Source organism: Somniosus microcephalus, chromosome 6 (assembly GCF_052327205.1).
Source record: "Somniosus microcephalus isolate GS21.2 chromosome 6, FLI_Smic_1.0, whole genome shotgun sequence".
NCBI classification, from domain to species: Eukaryota; Metazoa; Chordata; class Chondrichthyes; order Squaliformes; family Somniosidae; genus Somniosus; species Somniosus microcephalus.
The window spans coordinates 224,765,160-224,781,600 of record NC_140992.1 but is presented as its reverse complement, the minus strand read 5'-3'; the positions used below and the strand labels follow the sequence as shown (position 1 = coordinate 224,781,600).

Sequence of the window (16,441 nt, the reverse complement as noted above, 5' to 3'; positions counted from 1 at the left end):
GCGGCATCGGCAGCGGGTGGAAGCGGAGCTGAGCGGCAGAGCGACTACAAGAGGCCCCAGAGGCTCAGGTAGGCCCCAGTGCGGCATCGGCAGCGGGTGGAGGCGGAGCTGAGCGGCAGAGCGACTACAAGAGGCCCCAGAGGCTCAGGTAGGCCCCAGTGCGGCATCGGCAGCGGGTGGAGGCGGAGCTGAGCGGCAGAGCGACTACAAGAGGCCCCAGAGGCTCAGGTAGGCCCCAGTGCGGCATCGGCAGCGGGTGGAGGCGGAGCTGAGCGGCAGAGCGACTACAAGAGGCCCCAGAGGCTCAGGTAGGCCTCACCAATCTCCAATCTCAGGCAAGGAGAGGGGTAAAAAGTATTCAAGGTGTGACGTCACCACAAAGCGGGTAAGTGATTGGTTGGTAAGTATTTCTCCCTTTTTAAGCTTAAATCTCCTTGGTTTATAGTTTCTAAGGTGTGATATTCACCATCTAGAATCGAGGCAGAGGGTATTTAAGAATAATATTAATAAATTTAATTAATTACAAAAAATGGGAGATCAGGCGATGTGTTGCTGCTGCAATATGTGGGAGCTGGTGGACACCATTGATGCTCACGGTGATCACATTTGCAGTAAGTGTTGGCTGCTCGAGGAATTCCGGCTCCGTGTTGAAGAGCTGGAGTCCGAGCTTCAAACACTGAGACACATCAGGGAGGGGAAGAGTTACCTGGACTCTGTGTATCAGGAGGTAGTCACACCAATTAGATTAATTAATTCAGATGTAGTCCGTGGCCAGGGTCAGGATGGTGTGACGAGAAGTGAGGCAGGTACGGGGATCCAGGAGGTAGTGTTGGAGGAGCCGCAGCCCTTGCACTTGTCCAACAGGTTCGAGGTTCGTACTCCCTGTGAGGATGGGAACAGGGACTGCGGGGAGGATGAGCAACCTGGCCACAGCACCGTGGAGCGGGGGGCTATTCAAGTGGGGGGGAGTTAAAAGAAATGTTGTAGTGGTAGGGGATAGTATCGTTAGGGGGATAGATAGAGTTCTCTGCAGCCGAGAGCGAGAGTCCCGAAGGCTGTGTTGCCTGTCCGGTGCCAGGGTTAAGGACATCTCCTCTGGACTGGAGAGAAACTTGGAGTGGGAGTGGGAGGATCCAGTTGTCGTGGTCCATGTTGGTACCAACGACATAGATAGGACAAGGAAGGAGGTTCTGCTGAGGGAGTTTGAGCAGTTAGGGGCCAAATTAAAAAGCAGAACCACAAGGGTAACAATCTCTGGATTATTACCTGAGCCACGAGCGAATTTGGCTAGGACAAATAAAATTAGAGAGTTAAATGCGTGGCTCAAAGACTGGTGTGGGAGAAATGGGTTTTGCTTCCTGGGACACTGGCACCAGTACTGGGGCAGGAGGGAGCTGTTCCGTTGGGACGGGCTTCACTTGGCCAGTGCTGGGACTAGAGTCCTGGCAGATCATATAACTAGGGCTGTAGAGAGGGCTTTAAACTAACTAGTGGGGGGGGAGGTTCCTAGAGAGCAAATAATACAAATGACAACAGAGAAGGTCATAGACTTAGGTAGCAGTGGGGAAATTGAAAACCAGAGCATGTCAGGAAGGGGCAGAGGTATGGAGTAAAAGGTAAAGTAATAAAAAGGGCAAAAGCAGGAACTAAGTGTCACAAAACATCTTTGAAGTTCTCTATCTGAATGCACGTAGCATTCGTAACAAAATAGATGAGTTAATGGCACAAATAACTACATATGGGTATGAGCTTGTGGCCATTACAGAAACATGGCTGCGGGGTGACAATGCCTGGGAATTAAATTTACCAGGTTATTTAGCGATCAGGAAGGACAGGCAGGAAGGAAGGGGAGGTGGGGTGGCTATGTTAATAAAGGAAGGAATCACTGTAATACAGAGAAATGATATTGGGTCAAAAGATCAGGACAATGAAACAGTTTGGGTGGAGGTAAGGAATAATAAAGAGGAAAAAAACACTAGTGGGCGTAGTCTATAGGCCTCCGAACTGTGGCAACTCTGTTGGACGGAGTATCAATCAGGAAATAGTTGAAGCTTGTAATAAGGGAACATCTATAATTATGGGGGATTTTAACTATCATATTAATTGGACAAATCAAATTGGGCAGGGCTGCCTTGAGGATGAGTTCATTGAGTTTCATTGAGTGTATTAGGGATGGGTTTCTTGAGCAGTATGTAACTGAACCGACCAGGGGGCAGGCAACCTTAGATCTGGTCCTGTGTAACGAGACAGGATTAATTAAAAATGTCCTAGTAAAGGATCCCCTTGGAATGAGTGACCATAACATGGTTGAATTCCATATTCAATTAGAGGGTGGGAAGGTTGGATCTCAAACAAGTGTGCTAAGCTTGAATAAAGGAGACTATGAAGGTATGAGAGCGGAATTGAGTAGAGTGAATTCGGAAAATAGATTAAAGGGTAAGACGATACATGATCAGTGGTGTACATTTAAGGGGTTATTTTACAACTTCCAAAAAATATATATTCCACCGAGAAGAAAAGGGTGTAAAAGAAAAGACAGCCATCCGTGGCTAAGTAAAGAAATTAAGGATAGTATTCGACTAAAAACAAGGGCATATAAGGTAGCCAAATCTAGTGGGAGGAGAGAGGATTGGGAAAACTTTAAAAGACAGCAAAAAATAACAAAAAGATTGATTAAGAAAGGGAAGATAGATTATGAAAGTAAATTAGCAAAAAATATAAAAACAGATAGTAAGAGTTTTTATAGTTATATAAAAAGAAAAAGGGTGGCTAAAGTAAATGTTGGTCCCTTAGAGGAGGAGACCGGGAAATTAATGGTGGGAAATATGGAGATGGCAAAAACACTGAATGAATATTTTGTATCAGTCTTTACAGTAGAGGACACTAAGAATATCCCAACACTGGACAAACAGGGGGCTATAGGGGGGGGGGGGAGGAGCTAAACACGATCAAAATCACTAAGGAAGTGGTACTCGGTAAAATAATGGGACTCAAGGCGGATAAATCACCTGGACCTGATGGCTTACATCCTAGGGTCTTGAGGGAAGTGGCGGTAGGGATTGTGGATGCATTGGTAATCATTTTCCAAAACTCCCTGGACTCGGCAATGGTCCCGGCAGACTGGAAAACTGCTAATGTAACACCCTTATTTAAAAAGGGCAGTAGACAGAAGGCTGGAAACTATAGACCGGTTAGCCTAACATCTGTGGTAGGTAAAATTTTGGAGTCCATTATTAAGGAGACAGTAACAGGACATTTGGATAATCATAATTTAATAGGACAAAGTCAGCATGGTTTTATGAAGGGGAAGTCATGTTTGACAAATTTGCTGGAGTTCTTTGAGGAAGTAACATATAGGGTGGATAAAGGGGAACCAGTGGACGTAGTGTATTTAGACTTCCAAAAGGCATTTGACAAGGTGCCACACAAAAGATTATTGCTTAAGATAAAAAATCACAGGATTGGGGGTAATATTCTGGCATGGATAGAGGATTGGCTATCCAGCAGAAGGCAGAGAGTTGGGATAAATGGTTCATTCTCAGACTGGCAATCAGTAGCTAGTGGTGTTCCGCAGGGGTCAGTGCTGGGTCCCCAACTCTTTACAATCAATAATAACGATTTGGAGGAGGGGACCGAGAGTAACGTATCAAAGTTTGCAGATGATACTAAGATGGGGGGAAAGTAGTGAGTGAGGAGGACATAAAAAACCTGCAAGGGGACATAGACAGGCTAAGTAAGTGGGCAGAGATTTGGCAGATGGAATACAATACTGGAAAGTGTGAGGTTATGCACTTTGGCAGGAAAAATCATAGAGCAAGTTATTATCTTAATGGCAAGAAACTGGAAAGTACTGAAGTACAAAGGGATCTGGGGGTCCTGGTGCACGAAACTCAAAAGGTTAGTATGTAGGTGCAGCAAGTGATTAAGAAGGCCAATGGAATGTTGGCTTTCATTGCTAGGGGGATAGAATATAAAAACAGGGAGGTATTGCTTCAGTTGTACAAGGTATTGGTGAGATCGCACCTGGAATACTGCGTACAGTTTTGGTGTCCATACTTAAGAAAGGACATACTTGCTCTCGAGTCAGTACAAAGAAGGTTCACTCGGTTAATCCCGGGGATGAGGGGATGGACATATGAGGAGAGGTTGAGTAGATTGGGACTCTACTCATTGGAGTTCAGAAGAATGAGAGGCGATCTTATTGAAACATATAAGATTGTGAAGGGGTTGGATCGGGTGGATGCGGGGGAAGATGTTCCCGATGATGGGTGAAACTAGAACTAGGGGGCATAGTCTTAGAATAAGGGGCTGCTCTTTCAAAACTGAGATGAGGAGGAACTACTTCACTCAGAGGGTGGTAGGTCCATGGAATATGCTGCCCCAAAAAGCTGTAGAAGCTACATCATTACATAAATTTAAAACAGAAATAGACAGTTTCCTAGAAGTAAAGGGAATTAAGGGTTACGGGGAGCGGGCAGGAATTTGGACATGAGTCTAGGTTCGGATCGGTCATGGCCCTGTGGGTAGCGGAGCGGGCCCAGGGGCCGTGTAGCCTGATCCTGCTCCTATTTCGTGTGTCTAATTCTGTTAGATGCAGGAGATGGTTCTGTGATAGTGGATTGGCGGTTAGGATCAGATCAGCCATGATCTTATTGAATGGCGGAGCAGGCTCGAGGGGCCGATTGGCCTGCTCCATGTTCTTATGTTCTTATAATCCCATAGGCTTAAGAGAGCTGGGTCTTTTTACTCTAGGTTAGCATAGACTTCAGGGTGATTTAAGTTAAGTATTGAAAATGGTGGACAAACTAGATTGTGTTTGTGTGGACAGGCGATTTGAACTAGACAGGTTAGGCAAAACAGGAGGGTCATGCGTACAAACAGGTTCGACGTCAAGAGGTTCTTTTTGCAGCAGGTCATCAACCATTGGAACAAGTTGCCAGGAGTGTGGATTCTCTGCGAACATTCAACAGGGAGCTGGATCAGTTGCTTGTTGTGGCTGTTATCACTGTGTCCTAAATGTGATGTACCTCATAGTCACCGTGATATCCTGGAAGTCGTTTTGATCACCTTCAGGGTTTACAGACAGATTTTCCAGATACATTGTCCCCCCTGAATTGGCCTAGGGCTTTTTTTTTTTTTTAAATATACTTTTTTTTGCCTTTCAGGCGATTACACAACTATTGGTGGAAGCAATACTGGGGATCCTGATGCTTAGTTGCATCATAACTGTTTGGGACAGGCTCAATGGACTGCCAAGTCTTTTCCTCTCCATCTTTTCATATGTTTGTATGTGTCACCTGAACAACGAGGGAGTTCTGCAAGTTATTCAACTATATGAGGCATCACAGCCATGCCTGATCCTATCCTTGCATGACACCCATACATGCGCTTTTTCTGGCAGGGGCTATGAAATCACAATCAGGAACTAGAACCATAGGTGATTTTCCTCTCCTGAGCCCAAGGGTGCTAAGGCCAATTATTGTGCCCCAACTATCGTCCCAACTGAGATCATCTAATTTCAGCACAGACCGGAGATTAAACGTGGTCTTTGCAGTCTCACTTCCACAGTGAATTAACTTAACGGTGTCATTGGGTGTAACTTTGTAATTAGTTAGTGACATCTCCAACTATATTTAAAATACTAGACATCTAATCTTAGTTAAAAGGCAAAACAATTCTCATGCCTGATGAAGAATCCTAATTTAATCATTACAAGTAGTATTTGTCTTGCTCTATATTTAGGCTATATATTTAAATGAAACTGACAGTTTTAGTTTTAGGCTCTTTAATTAAAGTTTGCAGCTCTTATTATTTATATTTACAGTCAAAAGTCAGAAGCGTATGGCGGCAGAGATTCTGCCAACCTAGGATGTCAAGATGTTTGATACGCCAACTCAGGGATGCCAGAGATCCTACAACACGACATAATTTGGGATAGAACTGCACAAGTTCAATTCAGAAAAGTATCTAGCTTAGCTACAATACTGACTTCTGAAAGATTCAAAGCAGAAGGTAATTCCAGGGGTTACCCAGAGATGTGTCCCCTCCCTAGTAGTTAGTTATTTATTAAAACAATTTACTTTACAAATAATCATATTTCTAGGACTCCTCTTCCATTTTCTCAGTAAAGTGGAAGTATCCTGCAACAATAAAAAGGCACTCATCCACTTCCCACCACTGGTGACACCAAAGTTAGGAAGGGATTCCCTTACAGTAATGCCAATGGAGTTAATCCACTTTACACATTTTTACTGAGGAAAGGGAGGATATACAGAGTCATACGTCTGCATAGGTTCAAACCCATATTCTAGGTTACCAGAAACCCAGTGCACATTACTCTTGTTCACCAACGCCGGCTACGTTATATAAATACAAGTGAGTCGTGAGTCAGCCATGGCTCAGTGGGTAGCACCTTCACCTCCGAGTCAGAAGGTTGTGGGTTCAAGTCCCACTCCTGAGGCTTGAGCACAAAAATCTAGGCTGACACTCCAGTGCAGTGCTGAGGGAGTGCTGCAGTGTCGGAGGTGCTGTCTTTCGATGAGACATTAAACTAAGGCCCCGTCTGCTCTCTCAGGTAGACGTAAAAGGATGAGGAAAAATAGACAAAGAGATAAACTTGCATTGATATAGTACCTTTCACGGCCTCAGGATGTCCCAAAGTAATTTTGAAGTGTAGTCACTGTTGTAACACAGCAGCCAATTTGCACAGAGCAAGCTCCTACAAACAGCAATGTGATAATGGCCAGTTCATCTGTTTTAGTGATGTTGGTTGAGGGATAAATATTGGCCAGGACAATGGGGAGAACTCCCCTGGTCTTTTTCAAAAGAACACCATGGGATATTTTAGGTCCACCTGAGGGGGCAGATGGGGCCTCGGTTTAACGTATCATCTGAGAGACAGCACCTCCAACAGTGCAGCACTCCCTCTGTAGTGCACTGGAGTGTCTGCCTAGATTATGTGCTCAAGTCTCTGGAGTGGGACTTGAATCCACAACCTTCTGACTCAGAGGCAAGAGTACTACCATAGAAACATAGAGGATAGGAGCAGGAGTAGGCCATTCGGCCCCTCGAGTCCACTCCGCCATTTAATGAGATCATGGCTGATCATCCAAATTCAGTACCCTGTCGCTGCTTTCTCCCCATATCCTTTTAGTCTCAAGAAATATATCCAACTCCTTCTTGAATATATTTAATGAATTGGCCTCAACTGCCCTGTGTGGCAGAGAATTCCACAGGTTCACCACTCTCTGGGTGAAGAAATTCCTCATCTCAGTCCTAAATGGTTTACCCCTTATCCTTAGACTGTAACCCCTGGTTCTGGACTCCCCCGCCATCGGGAACATCCTTCCTGCATCTAGTCTGTCTAGTCCTGTTAGAATTTTATACGTTTCAATGAGATCCCCTCTCATTCTTCTAAACTCTAGCAAATATAAGCCTAATCAACCCAATCTCTCCTCATACGTCATTCCAACAAACACCAACAGCCTATATATCCTGGCGGGTATCGCTCCCCGATATAAGAATGGTAGCCAGCAAGAAAGAACGACTCCTTCAAACATCAGATGAGAGACACCCTCTGCATTGTCATACACCTACACCCAGCCGCCTAAAGTCAAGAAAGAGCTTCATGAACAGTGTTGTTCCATTACAATCAACCTCATCTGAAGCCCGCATCGCCTTGTGGAAAGACCGGCTCGCCAGTCTTGAACAACCCCCAGCGATGGAAATTTTACTTGATGAAAGCCTTCCCCCAGGAGCTAATTGCAACTGGGCAACCTGGAAGTGCCTTAACAGACTTAGGACCGGTGTAGGTTGCTCAAAGGTGTCACTAAGCAAATGGGGATATTCAACCAGCCTGACAACTTGTGAATGTGGAACTGAGGCACAGACTATGCAACATCTCCTGCAATGCCCATCGTTAGAGGAACCCTGCACTGTTGCAGATCTTGCCTAATTCAACAACAAGGTGCAAAAATGTGTCCAGTTCTGGCTGGGCTATGTATAGACTGTCCGTGGACACGATAAGAAGATTCCTGCCATCCCAGGTATCAGTCTGGTGAATCTTCGCTGCACTCTCTCCATGGCAAGAACATCCTTCCTCAGATACGGCGACTAAAACTGCACACAATACTCAAGGTGTGGTCTCACCAAGGCCCTGTACAACTGCAGCAAGACATCCTTGCTCCTGTACTCAAATCCTCTTGCTATGAAGGCCAACATACCACTTGCCTTCTTAACCAGCTGCTGCACCTGCATGCTTACCTTCAGCAACTGGTGCACAAGGACACCCAGGTCTCGTTGCACTTCCCCTTTTCCCAATCTATTGCCATTCAGATAATAATCTGTCTTCCTGTTTTTGCCACTGAAGTGGATAACCTCGCATTTATCCACATTATACTGCATTTGCCATACATCTGCCCAGTCACCCAACCTGTCCAAATCGTACTGGAGTTTCTCTGCATCCTCCTCACAGCACACACGCCCACCCAGCTTTGTGTCATCTGCAAACTTGGAGATTGACACACATGCATACAAACTGCTGTAGCACCCTCCAGACTGCATGTCGGGATAGCTTAGCAGGAGTCCCAGTTCCAAAATGACAATCTTGTGAATATTAAACTCAACTGTTCCCTATGTAATTGGAATACAAATGCTTTGCTGCAGGGAGTGGTAGAGCCATAGACCATTGCAGCTCTTCAGGGAAAGTTGGATAAATATTTGAAGCAGAGGAAAGTACAAGGCTATGGAGAGAAAAAGGTGATTCGTTTTGGTTTGCTCTAACAGAGACAGCACAGACAGATGGGCCAAATGGCCTCCTCCTTTGCTGTAAACTTCTAGAGAATACTTGTTGTATTGGTGTCCCTGCACTGCTCTACAGTTGCCCAGACTTTCCCAGCTATGTTCACCTGTCTAGATCTGTATCCCAAGTGGTACTCTTTGGGTGTGGCCCAGGTTCACCCTGCTATGTATAGTTGTGGCCAGACTCCCTTGTCTCTCCCCTGGCTGTGTGGATGTACCCAGGTGGTACCTCACCGCGTTGCCCCCGGCTCCCCGTTGCTTACCCGGCGAGTAGAGCTGTGCCAGCTCCCTGGCCCCAGCGTGCTGCGGTCCCCAGCGCGGCACCGTGCTGCTCCTCGCCCCGGCTCCGTGCTCGTTGCCGTTCGGGTCCTCCTCAGCCATGGACCGCTGGTCGAGCTCCACCTCCGACAACAGGGCAGCCGCCGTCTCCTCCATCCTGCACGAAAGGGATCGCAGAAGCCGGCGGCCCGATCGGGTGACAGAGGCTCGAGTCCCCCCCGGGGCTCTTCTCCCGTGAGCCGGGGACTTGGTGAGCGGGGCGGGGCGGGGCTGGGCTGACTGCAATCAGCTGCTGCACCGAGCCGGCATCTGACAGGCTGCCTGCACCGCCCTCGCCTTTCAATCCGATCCACCCGCAAGTCAACACTGATATATTTTGAATGCAGCCAGGCCGGCGACAGGCTGAGGATCAAGGGCAGCCGGCGCGGAGAAGATTCCCAGCCTCCCGGTACGGCAGGACGTGCAGCCCCGTGCGTGCAATGCAAAGGCGGCGAGCCTGCACCAGCACAAACTGCGTGCACTCCCTGGTAGGTCACTGGCTACAGCAAGAAAGTTACAGATAGAAATTCCTCGTCTCAAACTCCAAAAGTTAAAGATCATAAATCAATAAATGGTTTCCATTATCTTTCCCAGTCGATAAACAGGTTTACTTCACAAAAGTTTCCAAACAGTTTTATGTATTTTTACAGGGTTTTTTAAATTCTATTTCATACCAAATTCAGGAGAATTAAACGCTCGTTTTGGTTTCAAACTCTAATTTGCCCTGATGCAAATGAAAAAGGCTAATGGAATGTTGGCCTATATCTCAAAAGGGGTTGGAATACAAAAGTGAGCAAATGATGCTTCAGTTGCACAGATCCTTGATCAGATCCTATCTAGGGTTGCCACTTGTCAACCCTCCTGAACTGCTCAGGAGTCTCCTGGAATTGGGGCTTGGATCTCCCAGGCGCTGCTGCTAGTGCCACCCCACCCCACACACACTCCGTGACATCACCGGTTGCCCAATAATGGGGTCGGCAATTCAGGCAGGGCGGTCGGGAGCAGGGAGTTCGTGGGGAACGGGAGAAACATAGAAACATAGAAGATAGGAGCAGGAGTAGGCCATTCGGCCCCTCGAGCACACTCCGCCATTCAATGCGATCATAGCTGATCATCCAAATTCAGTACCCTGTCCCTGCTTTCTCCCCATATCCCTTTAGCCTTAAGAAATATATCCAACTCCTTCTTGAATATATTTAATGAATTGGCCTCAACTGCCTTCTGTGGTAGAGAATTCCACAGGTTCACCACTCTCTGGGTGAAGAAATTCCTCCTCATCTCTGTCCTAAATGACTTACCACTTATCCTTAGACTGTGACCCCTGGTTCTGGACTCCCCGACCATCGGGAACACCCTTCCTGCATTGAGTCTGTCTAGTCCTGTTAGAATTTTATAAGTTTCAATGAGATCCCCTTTCATTCTTCTAAACTCCAGCAAGTACAAGCCCAATCGACCCAATCTCTCCTCATACGTCATTCCTGCCATCCCAGGTATCAGCCTGGTGAATCTTCGCTGCACTCCTTCCATGGCAAGAAAATCCTTCCTCAGATAAGGCGACCAAAACTGCACACAATACTCAAGATGTGGCCTCACCAAGGCCCTGTACAACTACAGCAAGACATCCTTGTTCCTGTACTCAAACCCTCTTGCTACGAAGGCCAACATACCATTTGCCTTCTTAACTGCCTGCTGCACCTGCATGCTTACCTTCAGCGACTGGTGCACAAGGACGCCCAGGTCTCGTTGCACTTCCCCTTCTCCCAATCTATTGCCATTCAGATAATAATCTGCCTTCTTGTTTTTGACACCAAAGTGGATAACCTCGCATTTATCCACATTATATTGCATCTGCCATGCTTCTGCCCAATCACCCAACCTGTCCAAATCATACTGGAGTTTCTCGGCATCCTCCTCACAGCACACACGCCCACCCAGCTTTGTGTCATCTGCAAACTTGGAGATATTACATCTAGTTCCCTCGTCCAGATCATTAATATATATTGTGAATAGCTGGGGTCCAAGGACCGATCCCTGCGGTACCCCACTAGTCACTGCCTGCCACTCGGAAAAAGAGCCGTTTATTCCAACTCTTTGCTTTCTGTCTGCCAACCAGTTCTCTATCCAAGTCAATACCTTGCTCCCAATCCCATGTGCCTTAACTTTACACGCTAAACTCTTATGCGGGACCTTATCGAAAACCTTTTGAAAGTCCAAATACACCACAAGCACTGGTTCTCCCTTATCTATTCTACCAGTTACATCCTCAAAAAATTCCAGTAGATTAGTCAAGCACGATTTACCTTTTGTAAATCCATGTTGACTTTGTCTGATATTGTCACTGTTTTCCAAGTGCTCTGCTATTACATCTTTTATAATGGACTCTAGCATTATCCCCACTACCAATGTCAGGCTTACTGGTCTGTAATTCCCCGTTTTCTCTCTACCACCTTTTTTGAACAGTGGGGTAACATGGCGAGTGGGCGCAGTGCCATGTGAGGAGCAACCAGTAAAAGGAGTGTGAAACCTGGGGACCTTACTGTGGGCAAACTGAAAGATCATTTCTACTGGTGGGTGAATGGGGAACAAGGGGACAGAGACTGCGGATTCTCACTGGAAGAACCAAGGGGGAAGGAAAAAGAAAGTTTTTGAACTGAGGACAATTAGATCATAGGATGCTTCACCACAAGTGGCAGTTGAGGTAGAGACTAGAATATCATTTAAAAGGAAATGGTATAAGTATATGAAAGGGAGGAATATAAATGAATTTGGGGGAAATGGGGTTATAGGAGAGAGCACCAGAACCAGCATAAATGGCCTTCTCCTGTGCTGTGACTTCTTTCATTCTATGAAAACTCTCCTTTATTAAGTGCGAATCTAAGGAGTGGTTTAGAAATCGTCGAATCATAGAAATTTACGGCACACAAAGAGGCCATGGGGTTAGGATGATGTGCCCTGTGAAAAGTGCCCCAAACACTGCGATCTCTGTTTGGTTCAGGTCAATTTGTGCTGGCCAGATTTGATGTGTGAAATCCAAGTACAGATCGGCTCTGACTGAGGCTCCCAGTTCAGAGTTGTCACCTTCACGCGGTACCAGAGTCCATGACATCGACAGGGGAGCCTCACCCTGCCTTGTGCAGTGCAGGGCGATTCTGCAGTATGCTTCAACTAATGTGTCCCACATAGCCTGCTGTGCCCTGCACAATTTTGACATAAAATAAAATCTGGAATTGGACATTTCTGAGATGATGACCAGGCTGCTATAGAAAAAAAGAACAGAAAGACTTGCATTTATATAGCGACTTTCACGATCTCAGTACGTTGCAAAGTGCCTTACAGCCAATGGAATACTTTTGTAGTGTAGTCACTGTTGCAATGTAGGAAATGCAGCAGCCAATTGTGCACGGCAAGCTCCCACAAACAGCAATGTGAAGATAATCTGTTTTTGTTATATTGATTGAGGGATAAATACTTCCAGGACACCGGGGATAACTCCCCTGCTCTTCTTTGAAATAGTGCCATGGGATCTTTTGCGTCCACCTGAGAGAGCAGACGGGGCCTCGGTTTAATGTCTCATTTGAAAGACAGCATTTCTGACAGTGCAGCACTCCCACAGTACTGCACTGGAGTGCCAGCCTAGATTTTTGTGCTTTAGTCTCTCGAGTGGAACTTGAACCCACAACTTTCTGACTCAGAGGCGAGAGTGCTACCAACTGAGCCATGGTTGAAGAGGCAGCACTATAGGGGGAACAGTATCAGGATGACCATCACCAATGTTAACGAGCATTAAAGCCAGTACAAATTGTTGAATAATCATGATTTGGATAGGAACAAGGTTAAGGAAGCAGGAGGTGGGTCTCATATAGATAAGCTGGTGAGGGTGAGAGGGAGATGGGAGAAAAATTGAAGAATGATATGGCATCAGGACTAGGATAGAGAAGAGGCTGTACTAGGAAGTGGATAGCGAGAGGAAGAGGAGAAGATGCTTGAGGCAAACAGCTTTAACCTTTGAGACAAAGAAGTCCCTAAGCTCCTTGCACCCGATGCTGAAGGTGTAGATGAAAGGAGCAGAATTAAGGAGTCAAAGGAGTTGGCTGGTTGTTGGAGTGTGGGATTGGCTTTACTCTCAAGGATGATACTGCAGTGGTAGAAAGGTTTGGCCATAGAAAGAAAAGTATGCTTTTTCTTGAAGTGTTGATGGCCTACAGACTTGAAGGTACAGAGGTGGGAGCTGTACCAAGAGGAATAGAGGAATGAGAGACTGGGGGGAGAAAAGGATATCAAAGAAAAGAATCAAGGGGTCCATTGAGAACGTCAACAATAGCACCAGTGTCATGGAAAGTAGAGGGCCAGAGTATAGGGAGCTGGAGTATTGGTGAGGAAGCTGGGAGGAAGTTTTTCCAGGATGAAGGGTGGGGGTACTGGGAACAGTGCAATGGGCATGGACATGTGGATAAAAAGAGAGACAAAGCAGTGGTCAGTGATGACCTTGTCAACAATCAAAACCTTGGATTTGGCAAGCCTTGTCCCTTGATGGCAAGGTCAAAGGGCTGACCATGGGTGTGGGTAGGGGAGCTTATGTGTAGGATAAGGTTCAATGTATAGAGGAGGGAGAGCAGTAAGAGGAAAAGGAACTAGGGGAGTTTAGATAAAGATTGAAGTCACTATGGAGAAGTCGTTCAGTCTAAGGGCGAAGAATAGCGAGGAGATCTCAGTAAAGAAATCATGATGGAGCTCCCGAGGGTTGTAGATGACAAGGACCTTAAAGTGGAGGCAGGTGAGTTGAAAGTGGGTAAAATGTAATCAAGCAAAGAAAAGGTGTCAAAACTTGAGAGGAAAAGTCAAGATGGGACTTTCCAATGACAGCAATGTTGACACCTTGGCTGTTTGGGCAGGGGCATGGTGAAACATGTAGCCGGGCTTCCATAAAGGTGAAGGAGTTACCATCCGTGAACCAGATTTCCATCAGCCCAATATTCCAGTACACTCAGCGGATGAAGTAGATGGGGCGGGCCTTGATCGCAAGGAAGCCAATGATCTGGAGAGTTGACAATTATTGATATAATAGTTCCGTCAAATCATCATTTTTATTTATTTGCATACAACTTTGTTTTCAACCAGTTGAGGTGTTTACAGGGCACTTTAGCAGGTCACTATGTTCCTTTACTGAAGTGTTGCAACACAGTATTTATTCTGAGAATTCGATTTGACAATGGTCCAATCTTGAATCTTCCAGTGTGATTTATGCTGGAGTCAAAGCCAGAGAACTGATTGAAGCAGGGCACATGGTGCAGAGAAATGGCGTGTGATACAACCGCAGGCTCAGTTGGCATGATAAATCTGTACTCTGAGATTAGATTACAGCCTTCTAAGCATCTTTAATTTTTTGAGTCTCCAATTCTTGCCAGTGCTGTGGACTCCCAAAGTTAATCTAAATTATTCAGATAATCCAAAATGGTGCATTAGCTACCACATAAGCTCTGAATTTTTTTTGTTTGCAATTGGAAACCCAAACTATGTTTTAGTAAAGAAAATCAAACACCACTACTAATCTGGTGGATTTAGCAGCAAAGTGAACAACATTTAACACGGTGGACAACCTTTCAAAGCTCAAGAGCTGGTAAAAGCAGTTATGTGTTGACAAAGAGCTACAAGTCTTAAATACAACTCACTGATATTAATCATATTTATCTACAAGAGATCATTTATTTGCTGGTCACAGCACACAAATACGCAAGTGATGGGTGCAAATATTCTATGCGATTGAGATCATTGGTGTCTTTTGGGGGCAGTGGGTTTGATTGACAACTGTACTTTGGGTAAAGACATGGGATGGGTCTTTGAGAAGGCCTGGGGTAATTCTTTGTAGTCCCCTTAATATACAGCTCTGTGGCTAGGAGTTTCCACTTGTAGGGTTCTGGCTCAGCTCACCAGTCAATCTGAAATGAGCAGAGATACAGGGCTAATCAGAGGCTCTGTGGTAGCATTTTGACATGTGAGAAGAGTGTGACCATGGTACAAAGGTTGAGAGTTAGCACAGGAGAAACATTCTTTGTTGTTCTGAAAATTTGGAGGATGATAGTAAAATTTGTATGTACTAACAATATACTGTTTGTACTGATTACTATTCAATTCCCTGTTTAACAGTAAATAAAGCTGTTGGTTTCTAGCTGAGCTACAGTCTGATATGGGTTTTATGCTTCTGTCTTCTGAAGGCAAGGAAATTATATGGTAGCTCATGATGCCTTCCAGTGAACCAGAGTACAGTTACTGAGGTTCTCTGCCTGATTCCTGGATCTCAATTGATTTACAGTACCAAGTAAAGGCTTGCAAGGGGTCAGTGACTTGAACACATGCTCTTGTGTAAAAATCCCCAAAATAGTCACATGCCCCAACAAAGAGTCGTAGGTTTTAAAATTTAATATGCTCACTGATATTATCACTATAGATACAAGTATAGCATGCAAGAAATTTTGAAATCATCTCAATCATGTGACAGTTGACATGTTTAGGTTCCAACTTTTTAATTACAATCTGGATTCCCACTCTCTCCAACTCCCCACTATTATTAACTCCCTCTTATTGTGTGTCTCTCAATTTGATTTCACTGATTACCCAATCATTCCGTCTCTCTCATTCTCTCTTGCTCAATCTCTATCCCTCTCTCTCTTTCTCTCGTTGCCTCTCCTTGTCTCTCACTTCCTCTCTCCCTCTATCTCATTCTCTCATTTCCTCTCTTTCATACAGTTACCAACAGTGTCTGCTTGTCTGCATGGCGCCTTCACATCACTACCTGGCTTCTTTTCTGCTGTAAAGGCCGATAGCACTGAAGATCCGTGCTTCTGACAGTAGCAACAGCGTTACTTCATTTGCTTCTTTGCTGATTGTTTAAGAGCTGGGTGTGTGACAGCTCCTCCTCCCCTCTCCCAATCCCCACCATTAGATATAGTGCTCCATTTAGACCAAAATTAAATGAATCAAAAATGATTCTACTGTGGCGTACCGATCACAGAATGGACACAATCCGCTTTCCGGTCTGTAGACTATAAATCAGGCGTCATGCCTTTAAGAAGGATCACACCTTTAAGAAACTCGATCTGCAACATAGTTAAGCCCAGAGCGGGGGAGGAGCAGTCGAAGCTGTGCACTGATGAAAGAGAGTTGTACTTTGTGTAGTCTCTGACTCCATTTTGTGTTCAGCATGCAGCCTCAACAATTAAACCTTTTCTGTTGAACCTCTCCCAGTTCAGTATTTTTTGCTAGGAGTACGTAGACTCCTACATTGGTGACCCCGACGCTCAGGACGACTCTTAAGCGTAACCATGGC

The 16,441-nt window shown here is 45.5% G+C and overlaps 1 protein-coding gene and 1 long non-coding RNA gene across 4 annotated transcripts in view; one reads left to right on the top strand and one right to left on the bottom strand.

Annotated features, from left to right (window-relative positions):
• The window catches only part of peds1a (plasmanylethanolamine desaturase 1a), a 136,993-nt gene extending 127,530 nt beyond the window's left edge, over positions 1-9,463 (bottom strand). Inside the window, exon 1 of one of the 3 annotated variants that reach the window (XM_085991490.1) lies at positions 9,063-9,463. In XM_085991490.1, the coding sequence (XP_085847616.1) occupies positions 9,063-9,234 (172 nt within the window). In that variant the 5' untranslated portion in view covers positions 9,235-9,463. The remainder of the gene's footprint in view (positions 1-9,062) is intronic. The other 2 variants (XM_085991492.1, XM_085991489.1) reach the window with 2 other exon arrangements.
• A 52-nt stretch (positions 9,464-9,515) lies between these two features.
• Positions 9,516-16,353, top strand: LOC147116487 (uncharacterized). Its single transcript, XR_015078818.1, has 2 exons — positions 9,516-9,605; positions 15,862-16,353. It is a non-coding gene; the product is annotated as an uncharacterized LOC147116487 (long non-coding RNA).
• Positions 16,354-16,441: the final 88 nt, after the last annotated feature.